Source organism: Pinus tabuliformis, chromosome 6 (assembly GCF_031772625.1).
Source record: "Pinus tabuliformis cultivar Carrire ecotype Pingquan chromosome 6, CPIR1, whole genome shotgun sequence".
Taxonomy (NCBI): domain Eukaryota; kingdom Viridiplantae; phylum Streptophyta; class Pinopsida; order Pinales; family Pinaceae; genus Pinus; species Pinus tabuliformis.
Window position 1 is genome coordinate 1,513,893,648 of NC_142292.1, and position 13,061 is coordinate 1,513,906,708.

General features: G+C 40.8%; 1 protein-coding gene across 1 annotated transcript; it reads right to left on the minus strand.

Moving 5' to 3' along the window:
• Positions 1-1,017: 1,017 nt before the first annotated feature.
• LOC149264411 (uncharacterized) lies at positions 1,018-6,866 on the minus strand. Its single transcript, XM_089398830.1, has 2 exons — positions 5,607-6,866; positions 1,018-5,238 (listed from the first exon to the last, which is right to left on the minus strand). The coding sequence occupies exons 1-2, from the start codon at positions 6,864-6,866 to the stop codon at positions 1,018-1,020; spliced, it is 5,481 nt and encodes a 1,826-aa protein (XP_089254956.1).
• Positions 6,867-13,061: the final 6,195 nt, after the last annotated feature.

Below are 13,061 nucleotides of genomic sequence, written 5' to 3' on the forward strand. Positions count from 1 at the left end.
AAAAAAACAGAACATAAGAGCAGGATAGCCACCCGGCCAGAGATTACTGTGCTGAACCGTCATGATTCGGGGATGTTGGCGCTTCCTCCCTTTCCGGTCTGGACGATGCTACCCAGGTAACACAACCGTCTTCATCTATCACTAGCTCGCCGTTGGGATGAGTGGCCAGGTGTAGGACTCCTGAGTACTTATGAGAAGGACCAACAGGTGGAACATCAATCTGAGATGGAGTTGAATTCGGCCTCTGTTCCTGAACCATGGCACTTTCTTTAGCTAGATTCTAAGGCAGAGTTTGAACAGGAGCCAGAGGGTCTTCTTGCTGTTGGCCCACACGATACACACGCCCTGACAGATCCCCAAGCAGGATACTGTCATCTTGAGAGGGGTCGTTATCAGAGGGAGCAGAGCTGGAGGAATTACCTTCCTCTTCTACCACCAAAACAGTGAAATTGATAGTAATAATAGGCCTATTGACCTCACTTTGGAAAGAAAAGCTGGAAATCTGAAACGAGCTGTTCGGACGAGCTCCCACAGGTTCCAGCGACGGAGGAGAAGGCGGCATTGAAGAAATGGGATTGACAGTCGGGGGTACAGGATGAGCTCGACCTCCCCTATTACCATAGTTGCTGCCCCTCCGAGGAATGCCACGCCTGCGCATTTTGATAGCGGGCACCGAGAACTTATGAAAGCAGATGGAATTACAGTGACACAGAGAGGAGGGAGCTCTAGATACCTCCTGAATTCTTCCACGCCAAACACACATCGAAATGCTGCAAGACAGGAGCGGCTTGGTATTAAAGAGCAATGTAACATTAATGCCATGAGCCGGTATCAGTACCCAAAACCCATGCGCCTTCATGTTTGCCATGCGCGAGGTGAAATCAAACCAGTTTCGAGACATCTCCACAGTTATTGCAATCACTTTGAACCTATAAATTTCAACTACCTCCTGTACCATGCGGTACGCCCTTATACCAGCAAAGAAGCCAGCTGTCGGATCAGTGAGGTTTGACATAGTTACCTGGAGGGAGCACCCGCATCCGGGTGGGTTCTTTTGATCTGAGCTATGTCACTAGTGACAATCTCCTGAATTTTGATTATCTGATCCTCTGAATCAAGGTTAGAGATAGGACCTTCAAAGTGACTGTTTTTGGCTTCCACTCCAAGGTTGGCAAGAAGGTCAGCAAGCTTATTGCCTTCCCTCCTGATGTGTTTGCAGGAAATTGCTTGATGCTGAGCCATCCACTTGGAAATTAGCTCTAGCCTTTGCGCCATTCGCCAACTTTTACTTACTTTGTGAGCAGGAGAACCGTGCAGCATTTTGATGAGCATTCTGATTATGATTTGTGAATCCCCTTCAACAATGAGAGGAAAGAAACCATTTTTTTGAGCTAGTTTCAGACCTCTCCATAAACCCTCCAATTCTGCTGAGTTATTTGTGTCCCATCCTATCGATCCCATATAGATACATTGAGGATTGCCCTTGTGATCTCTGAAGACTCCTCCATATCCCGCCTTGCCTGGATTTCCTTTAGAGGCTCCATCAAAGTTGAGCTGGAACATGTTTATGGGAGGCGGAGTCCAAGTATTTAGCTCTGGTCCCTGCATTACGCGGTTCTTTGTCCCTGCGACCATTTGATTTATCTGAATCCCCCAGTTGTCCCATATTGTTTTTTCCTGAGCTGTAGTGGGGAAGTCTTCTGCATGCCATTCTCTAGTTGAAAGAGTTTCCATTAGGTTCTGATGAAATTTGGTCCATAATTGCTTTAGAGACAAAGAGTGGTTTTTGAAGATTCTATTGTTACGCTCTTTCCATATATTCCACATTAATAGTCCTGGTAGTAGTCGCCAGAGAGCATTAAGTAAGTTGCTTTGATAAGGCGGTTGTTCCCATTTGCACATAGTCGCTTTAATGTCTCCCTGTACTCTGCCTTCTTTTTGACAGCGAAAAGCTGCCTTCTCCCAGAGTTTTCTACCGATTTGGCAAGTCTGCATCAAATGTATGGCAGTTTCCTCCTCCTTCATACACATTAGGCATATAGACGGTCCTGAGAAGCCTCTTCTTCTAAGATTATCCCAGGTTAGGATTCGATTGTGACAAAGAAGCCATAAGAATGTAGAGACTTTCGGCCAGTTAGCTGAGCGCCAGATTACTTCCCAAATTTTATCTTTGTTGAGCCGATCTTGGATAATGATTTTGTATGCTTCCTTTGTGGTAAAGATTCCTTTCTCTTCATATCCCCACCTGAGGATGTCCATACCTTCTGAGGTAGTGACTTGCCTCTTTTGAAGTTCTGTATTAAGGTAATGCTTCGTTTGCTCAGAGCAATTAGTTAAAAAATGAGCTGCATCTTGCCATTGCCTATGCTCTTGATTGGTATCTGTTTTCCAGAACATTCTGACTGTGTCATGTGGATTCATTTCTCGTTCTGGAATTTGATGATCTTGTAAAATGTCTCTTAGCCTAGGTAATTGTTGCCATGAATCCTCCCAGAATCTTGCTGTGGTTCCGCTTTTGATTTCCCAAAAACTGTGTTCTTGTATGAGGCTCCTTTGTTGTATTGCTGAATTCCAAAATACCGAACCCGTGCTTAGCTCAGTCATTCTTATTCTTTCTTCCATAGGACAATTGCTTGTGTATTTGGCTGTCCAGAGAGTGGCCCATGGAGTGCTGGGATGAGCAAGCCATCTCCACCAGATCTTTGCTCCCATTGCTCTGTTGCTGTGCTCAGGGTCCCTTAACCCAATACCTCCTGCTATTTTGGGAAGACAGACTTTATCCCATTTCACTAAAGCCCATTTTCTGTTTTGCCCCGAACTTCCCCATAGAAAATTGCGCTGCAGAGTCTTGATTTCTTTGAGAACCCATTTGGGGGCGGCTAGGATGGAGAAAAGATAAAGGGGCATGGATTGAAGGACCGCTTTAATAAGAACAATTCTACTGGCCATATTCAGAGCTCGATTGGTCCAAAGGGTAAGCCGCTCCTCAAGTTTTTCCAGGAGTTGCTTCCAGGAGGAGTGCTTAAGGGCAGAGGCCATTAAAGGGGCACCTAGATATTTGGAGGGCAGAGAGGCAGTAGTGAATCCCAAGATTCGTTCAATAGATCTCTGTGTGGGTACAGGGGTATTAAAGAAAAAGATTTGGGATTTAACTCGATTTATGAGAGCTCCTGAAGCATCAGAAAAGGTTGTCAGGATAGATTTGAGGATACGAGCTTCTTGCACTGAAGAATATCCATAAAGCATATTATCATCTACAAATTGCTGATGGGTATAGACGGGAGAGTTATTGAAGGAAAGACCTCGTAATTGCTGGGTAAGTCTGGCTGAAGTGATGTATCTACCTAAACCCTCTGCCATGATGACAAAAAGGAAGGGAGATAAGGGGTCACCTTGTCTTATGCCTCTGGAGGGCCGGTAAGTAGCTGAAGGAATGCCATTAATTAAGACAGAGAAGAAGACTGAAGATAGAAGGTTGAAAATCCATCTTACCCATGAATGTGCAAAACCAAAAGCTAAAAGGATTTTTTGAATATAAGCCCAACTAAGACTGTCGAATGCTTTGGATAAGTCTAGTTTGAGCAACATACCTGGTTTCTTGGTTTTCTTTAAGGAGTGAATTATCTCATGCGTTAGAATAATCCCATCTGTTATTTGGCGACCTTCAACATAGCCCGATTGCTCAGGCGATATGATCAGAGGGAGCAGCGGCTTTAATCTTGTCGCTATGACTTTTGAGATTACTTTGTATATGATATTACACAGCGCAATCGGTCTATATTTGTCTGGGGTGTTGGAATCTTCTCCTTTTGGGATTAAGGCTATGAAGGTAGCATTTAATCCAGGATACATCCATCTGAGTGCTCTAGATTCCTCTACCACCTGCCAGACTTCCTCCTTTATCAAATCCCAGAACTTGTGAAAAAAATTGGATGTAAAGCCATCCGGTCCTGGCGCTTTGCCTTCCTTCAGATTCCGCATAGCTTCTTCAACTTCTTCTAAGTTAATGGGTTTGAGGAGAAGACTGTTGTGTTCCTCTGTTATTATCCTTGGTATGTTCTTGATTACCTTATTGATGGCCGGCATTCTATTAAAATCGGGTTCCTGATGCGCCTTCTCAAAGTATTTCAGGAATTCCGCTTCAATACCTTCATGCGTTTCCACTTTATTCCCCTGTTCATTTTTGATATGAGAGATGTGATTGATCATTCTGCGCTGCACCGTCGTTTTATGAAAGAATTTAGTATTCTTTTCTCCATTTTTTAGCCATCTGATCCTTGATTTCTGTCTCCATAGTATTTCCTCCTGTTTAGCTCTTTCTATGATTTTGGATTCTAAGACTTGCTCCTGCTTGGTTAAATCCTCTGTGCGCCCTTCAGAGATGATGGTTTGCTGGATTTTTTTCATTTCTGTATTAAGAGAAGCTTGTTCTGTGAAGATGTTGCCAAATGTATTGTGATTCCATCTTTTTATTACCCTTTTAAGATGTTTAAGCTTTTGTTGAAATCTCGCCATCCTGGTGCCTTCAGATGGATTGAAGTGGAGCCAAGTGGATCTTACTAGCCTCTCAAAGTCCGGGTGAGTGAACCAGAATTCTTCAAAACGAAAGGGGCGTTTGCTATTATTACCTGGCCTGTTCCATTGCAGTTCGATGGGCCAATGATCTGAACCTGAGACAGGAAGTATGGATGCTGTGAATTCCCCTCCAAGGTGAACTGCATTATCTGAGATGAGGAACCGGTCAAGGCGCGATGCAATCTGCTGCTCTCCCTCTCTTTTATTACTCCATGTGAAGATACCATTGCCTGTAGGGACATCCACCAGCCAGTTATTTTGAATAAAGGTTTTTAGTAGATTACCCTCATTATTTGCTTTGTTTCTGCCTCCACGTTTTTCTTCTATGCTCGTTGTCATGTTGTAGTCACCTCCCGCAATCCATAGTGGATGAGGTCTGTCTGAGCTGAGATCTGATAGTGTATTCAGGATCTGAGCTTTTTGAGCTATATCCTGAGGAAAATAAACATTTGTTATTAACCCATGGGTATTAGAGCCTAAGAGGTGAAAGTTTGCCTGAATGAAATTTTTGTTAGCTTGAATATTATTTAGCTGTATGACTCGCGCATCCCAGAGGATTGCAAGTCCACCCGAAGCTCCCTGAGCATCAACAGCTATTACATGTCCCCCTGGCCATGCTTTCACTGCTATTTTTTCCAAAAAATTTGAGCCACATTTCGTTTCCTGTAAGAAAAGAATGCTTGGTTTTTCTTGCATCAGCATATTTTTTAATAATCTTCCTTTCCTGGGGCTGTTGAGCCCTCTGATATTCCATGATATTAACTTCATTGAGAAATTTGGGGGTGAGGATTAAAATACCTGGTCAGTTTGGCATACCTCCCTGACTCCACTAAAATCTCTCCAATCTTGATAGTTCTTTCCAAAGTGGATTTCCTACCTCTTTTCTTATTGTCCTTTGTGATAAATTTTCCATCCCATGGACTTCCTATTTGGACCCCTAGCGAGTATTTCTTATGTGCTTTGTGCAGAACTTCAACTAGGTTATCCACTTGCGTTTCTGATATTTTTTCAAAGTTCCTTGTCTTGCATGCCTGTTCCAAGCCCAGAATGTCCAGCTCCCCTATGTCTAAGGGTTCCGGATCTTCTTCCATAATTTGAGGTGCTTGTGAGGGATCCTCTCGCTCCTGTGAGGATTTCTCATGAGGCTGCGAGTATTCAACATCCATACCTTGAGTATGCCATGGCAGGGTTTTTGCTGGGGTAATCAAGTTATCTTGCTTTTGGATTTTCTTTTCTCCTTGTCTCGATGTCTCGCCTGGCTGTTCTTGGTGGATCTCTTTGTCTTTCGCCTTTTCCTTCTCCTGTTCTTGCTCATCCTCCTTGTCCAGTGCTTCGAATCTATTGCTAGTTGTGGGTTTGGCTTTGTTGACTGGATTTGCTTTGGTGTTGCCTGTTGCTTTCTTGTTTCCTCTTCTACGATTTGTAACCTTGGTGTATCCATCTGTAGTTTGATTATCAGAGCTGTCTTGGGGAGAAGATGCTTTGTTTTGAGGACAATCTCTATAGAGATGCCCTATCTCATGGCATTTCCTACATCTGAAGGGCACATATTCATAATCTATAACTTGTGTCCATTCAGAGTCCTCATGAAAGAAGCTTACCGTATCTGGCAGTGGTTGCTTGAGATCCATATAGACACAGATCCGAGCGTAGGATGTGTAACTACATCTCTTTGTTTCTTCTGCGATCTTGACAAACTCGCCAATAGCGTTCCCTATTTCTTGCAGAGACTTTTCCTCCCAGTATTCCCACGGTAGTGAATAAAGCCTTATCCACACTGGCGCATAGGTCAGATCCTCCTTGTCTGGGTTAAATCTTTCAACCCAGCCTTTCAGGTATAGTCCCGCTGAATTAAAGAAATACGGACCCTGATCCAGAATCCTGTTGCGGTCCTCCAGGCAGTTGAAAACTACAGTGAAGAAACCTTTGGCTCCTAGATGGAGCGAAAGATGCCCTTTAGGATGCCATTTAGTGTTGATCCAGCTTCTCAGCGCTCTCTCCGTTGGCCAGATTCCTATGAATTTTCCGATTAGCGCATGATCTCTCATGTACTGTATTCTGGCGTTGATGCGTTCGCTTGGAAAGTCCACTCTTGGTTTATGGACTGCCACAGGTTTGCAGGTTGATGAACTTGCCTTGCTTCTTTCATCTTCTATATCCTTGCCTTTCTTCTGTCCGTTGTCGTTGGCATTGCCTCTGCTGCCCTGTTCCTTTTCTCTGTCGGCCGTAGACCGTTCTCTGTTTTCCGTATCGGGGGGAGGCCCCTGGCCCTCCCCCTGCGGGGCTTCCATTCTCCTTGAACCGTATGGACTTCTCTACGTGCTTGTCGGCGCTGCAGTCTCTGCCCTCTGTACGCAGAAAGACAGTCCTGCCGAGATCAGGTTTGCAGGAACCCTAGGTCAGGTTTCAGCATCGCCCGCTCCGCGCACCCTCCATCTTGCCATCCTATTATCTTCAAAAACCTATCAAATCTGCATATTAAGGGAATAAGCCCTGTAAGTTAAATTGTTGCATGGAAACATGAATCATTGCAACCTATTCATAACCAGTGACAAAATACGTATTGCTCAATGTACATTAGAGAAATAAGGGTAAGTCTTAGCAAGCAAGAATGGAACACTGTAAAATAAATTAATGTACATTAGAAAAATAAGGGTAAGTCTTAGCAAACAAGAATGGAACACTGTAAAAGAAATTAAGAACATAAATGTAGTATCTTCGAGGCTACCTCAATACAATGGTCTTTTAAACACAAATAGCATTATACAAATAGTCAATACAATAGTCTTTTAAACACAGATAACATTATACAAATAGTCATGGATTCTTGCTTCCCAAATCTAAATCAAGGGAGGGGCCAAGCCAATTTGGAAAATTCTGCAAACCCTGTCTGTATATGCATATATTCTTGGTTAAATCAACAAATGTTGACTGCTCTTGAAAGACCCAAAAAACAAAACCCTCTGTGGGTAGAAAAACAACGGTCAAGCTGAGACATGAACCCAGAGATAGGGTGAACAAATAACCTGGAGACAAGGGAAAATTCGAGGTCAGCCATTGAATTTCGCTAACCCTTCCTCCATATATTGATAACAAACAAGCGGAACCGCAAGATGGTAGGTGACTTGCAACATAAAACCATTGAGTTAATGCAAAAAAATACAAGCGCTGGGTTTGCTTCTAAGCAATGTAAGACTTCTACAAATAAAATAACTAAATAATACTATATTGAGAATAAGATTCTGCCCAATAAGAAGGAACAAATATTTCATGGAATAGGAACCAATTCTATGGATGGATATAATAAAGTCAAGGCCCCAAATAATTTTGGCATAGGGGAAAACATTGAAGAAAATGGAAGTGCGCTCATATTCAGCCCATTAATGTTAACATGGACCGAGTAAAAATCTAAACAACTTCAAAATTTGCATAATTTGCATTGCTCTGTCCAATAGGAACCTCATTTTGCGAAGGGGAAACAAGAATTTACATACAAGTATAATGATAATAACATCTTTCCCATTGACATTGATATGGACTCATAATTTAAACTTAAATCTCTGTTTAATTCAAGTGAAACATCAATCCCTTGCACTCAGTTGCATAAATACATAAGATGTTTAACTTCATTTTAAATGTTCTCACTTCAGTTTTTTCACTCATTTTTTAACAGAGGCTTTCACGGATTTATTCAAACCTGAAGTACTCGCACTCTTTGCTAGATATATGATCCTAGCAATATTTGTTACATTCCATATGGTACCGATTATATGGCCCGCTACACTAAGTACATCCTCTGTTATTCTCCCTGCACCTTCCCCGAATCTGAACCAACAAAAGCAAGTGAAACATGTCAGAAATTTAAACATGTTTGATTTGATGGATGCAACACACTAGATAAATTTGGGAAAAAAATTGGCCACTTGCACCCACGCCTGGAATTTCAAATTACTTTTGCTTGTCAAATTAAAATTTGACGACGTTTTTGCATTTTTTTACTCTTAGTTTTACGTTTTAATCAAATATGTGAGTGTCACAGAAAACTCTATTTTAACAATTTTTGTAAATTTATTCCACAACACACAATAAGTCATCAAATTGGAGGCTGATAATCACTGTTATTTATAATGGTTCTTGTTAGATTGACATTGCAGATTTGTAGTCTATCAGATTTATAGCTCAGATTTATGGTGGGATCATTTAAACAATAAAATCTTTGCAAAACTTACAATCCATGGACTATAAATAAATTATCTAGTGAGACTATAAATAAATCATCTAGAGAAAATACAGAAAAGTTATGCAATAATAAACAGTGATTATATTTCATTAAAAGTCAAACTTTTTGGAAAAACTACAAAAAAACTTATCAATAGGAATATCTCAATACATAGATTCTCTATTAAACATAAACTAGAAGAATTTTCAAAGCTCAAGAATCCTTCTTGACTTTGTATCTGTCCATATCTCATATACTGCATACCAATCAAATTTTTTTTCAAGATAATATAATTTAAAAAAAATTACCAGATTTCTACCAAAAACTCTGAAACAGTTAGTTAGTACCTATCTCTAATGGTTGCGTTTTATCCAAAAGTCTTTTACCGGTAATATGTCGTTGACATATGCCTGCTCTGATTCATTCAGATCTATGAAGTGTTTATTTCGTTTGTAAATGCGCTGGCCTGCTCTGATTCATTCAGATCTATGAAGAGTTTATTTCGTTTGTAAATGCGTCGGGAATAGAGTTTGAAGAATTATAGAATGATTAGAAAAGGTTTAATGAAAAATTGAATCTTATTTTCAGTGTCTTTTACATTAGCAAATATGTTACAATATTTATATTGGTAAGCCTTAGCTTATTTGTTACCTATTTTGGAAGGTTTTATTTTTTATTTTCTTATTTAATTTTACATCAGCAAATATGTTACAATATTTATATTGGTAAGCCTTAGCTTATCTGTTACCTATTTTGGAAGGTTTTCCTTTTTATTTTCTTATCTAATTTACCCATACTCGGATAAGAATTTGTCAGTGAATCATAAGGCTCTGATAGGAATTTGTTAGTGAATTCTAAACTCTCCCCATTTTAATATTTAAGGAGTTTTTCAAGGTAATATGACAAAAAAAATCACTATATTTTGTAGTCAACGCTATTTGTAATGGTTTGGTGCTTTATCCAAAAAGGCTTTTACCGTTAAAATGTCGTTGACACATGATTACTCTGATTCATTCAGATCCGGCGAGCAGAGTTTGAAGAATTGTAGTCAGTTAAACGTGCGATGGGAGCCTACTTGGAAATTGGAAATGGTTGGCAGAGCCCACGCATGTCATTTACTCTCGACTTCTCGCAGACCGACACTAAAAGTGACAATACACAGAGCCCTAGAATTTCATTCTCCCTCGAACAGGATTTCACTGGAGAAACAGAAAAGAGAAGATGCTGCAGATGTTAGTTATGGGCCACGATGCCTTGGTGAGTTAAAGCCCAGATTTTAGGTAGAAGATGGCAAAGAAGAAACAAAGGTTAAACGAACAACTGACGGAGGCAAACTGGGCAGTCCTGGAATTCCAGCATAGAGAATGAGAGGGAGTAAGAGTGGTCAACGAACTACTGGAAGAGTTGGTGGGAACGGGAGATTCATGGTTCGAAACTTGGAGAGGTGCAGTAGTAATGCCGCAAAGGCTGCTAGCTTGGACTCCCCACTAAGCAAGCGGATGGCCAAGGGATCATTGCTTGCCAAGGCTAACAACTCCATGGGAGTTGAAGGAATGAAGGTGAGTCCGGTGGTGAATGTGTCTATGTGCATTGGCTATGGAGGAGGCGGGTGAATTGGCGGTGGTGGCCTTTTTAGCTTCTTCTCCAAAAGAGAAAAGAAACAACAATCAGCGTATCATCTTCATCACTCTCATGCCACCGTTGCCAACACGAAGAAAGGCACTTGAATCCCATTGCTTATTATTATTCTTTATGAATCAGTTGATTTGTTTTGTTGGATATACCAGACATAAGATAATGATTTCTGTATTTGTAAATTTGCACTTGAAACATATCATGCTCACCATAAATATTTCTAAAATAGTGTTCAACCTAACCCTATTTAACTGTCATGCTTCTGCTATGCATTACACTTAACCTCAAACTCTAGATGGGAATCGAAAGTACCAAATTATTTTATAGGAGAAAAGTATTGGAATACCTGTGAAACTTGAAGTGGAGAGTTGAGTTGTTGAGCATCCAAGTTTGCTCACAGATTCCACTCAGACACGGTCAATCCGCAAGAGAGGAGCACACTGCACCACTGCACCAAAGCCGATTCCCGAATGTGCAGAAGTCGCCTAATGTGCAAAACTCGAAGACACCTTTTCTGCGACGCTGCAAGTTGCAACAATTCTCCAAATTAGCTAGCTGCTAGGGTGAATAGGGAAACCGTAAGCCTTAGAAGTTAGGGTGAACACTGAATAGGTAAATCGTGATTTGTAAGCACTAGTAGACTGTAGTAGATTGCAATTTGCAAATTGCAACTTGCAAGTCTCGTGAGATTAAATTTGAGCGGCTATGAGCGGCGGATTGTAGCTGGATAATTAATGGTAAGTACTAGGTAGTACGCAATGGGACGGTGACGCATTTAAATGCTTTTAGTTTAAACTGCGTTGTGTGCAGTGGGACGGTGACGTATTTAAATGCTTTTAGTTTAAACTGTGTTGTGTACCAGTGCTACTGCTGGTCCGGTGGTCCCAGTCTCCAGACTCCTAAGAAATAAGGTATCCTAAATTTTTACATTTCAACAAGTGAAACAGACGTTGTTTTGACGGTTTGCAGGGGTGTATCACACGTCGGATTTGACGTGGAAATTTTTTCTGCTCTTGTCAAATACATTCTTCAACCAAAAATACGTCCCACAGGACGTCAAATTCGTCAAATTCCAGGCCTGCTTGCACCTGTTGGCAACAAAATCAGTTGCTGCTTCAGAAATCGAACAGAGAACATCCTTGCCTAAATCTTGGACGGCTCCTACTATCTGGCCTGCAAATTACAAATACAAATATGCAATGACTATATACGATGGGTGAAAATTTACGACATAAACATTAATATATTAAAAATAACGTAATTATGTTGTGCCGAGAGGAAGAGACCTGTCACACAGTCGAGCCAGTCAACATGTTTGACTTGGGAACCATGCATAAGCCATCAGTAGGATAAATCTGCAGTGGACTGACCTGGGTCAGGCCTGGCGTTGGTGCAGAATCATGAACTGGAAATAAACTTGTCATACTCATTCTCAGAACATAGATTACTTGTAGGAAGTCAAATATTTACTGACGGCTTTTAAGAAAAAGGAAAGGTAGTAATTCTGTAAAAAAATTCCAGTGCCCTCCAACGAACATTGACCGATTCTGAGGAAGAATGAGTGGATTACCTGGCATTTGGACCGGGCGAAATGGAGATTTGCAGAACCCTCCACCGACAAGCAATATTTGCAGAATCCTCCACCTGCAAGCAACACGCAAATAAGATAAACTATCTAGGACGGGGCCGAACAATTACCTAATTCATTCGAAGTCAATTTGGGATCTGAGTGTCAAGGTGCGGGACTAGCCATCTGGGTTCACGCTTAGCCATTAATTAGCATTGAAGAGATGCATTTAAAAGCCCAAGTACAACACTTAATCACGTGGGCCCTTTTACACTTAATCTAGACGTTACGTTTATGAGATTACTTTGAATTTCCTCAAGTAAATCTTCTTACTACAATTTAAGAAAAATGATTGTGTTGTGCGTTATACATTCCGCCGAGCACAGAGGGCACAACCTGAGTTCCATGTTCAGAATTTACACGCATTCGCATCAATCTGAGCAGAATTGCGGATCGATGACTATTGCGATGACTGTTGCTAACTCAGTGATTTCTATTTTGATTGAATCGTTCAAGCTTTCAATACTTAAAAAGGAATAGAACAATCGGCATGAAAACCAAGCTACCATTAGATTTTGTTGGCGTTTACAAATTTCTTAAAAGCTGGATAATGTTGATTATAATAATTATTTGCATGTGTTGTGAAGTCTTTTTTTCAGTCGGGAGAAGCATCCCCGCTGAAGAATCATCATACAACATATATGGCTGAAGCGAGTAGATTTCATCATACAACATTTATTGCCGAAGCGATCAAAATTACAGCATCATCTAAATAAACACATATGTCATCATCGAAACATGGGGTGCAAAAGCCAACTACCCCAACCAACACATCATGCACTCACGTGCATGTGTTGTGAAATCTATATCAAAAGTGAGTTAATTTTGGTTAGTTGGAATTGAAAAATCAGTAAGAAAATAACATGATTCCACATTTAATAAATTAAAGCTTTATATACCTGCGATGTAGGAGACGTAAATATATATATATATATATGAGAAGTTTAGTATTTTTTTCTCCCTTATCCTCCTTTCCATCAGGCAAATCCATTATTAATTTCGATA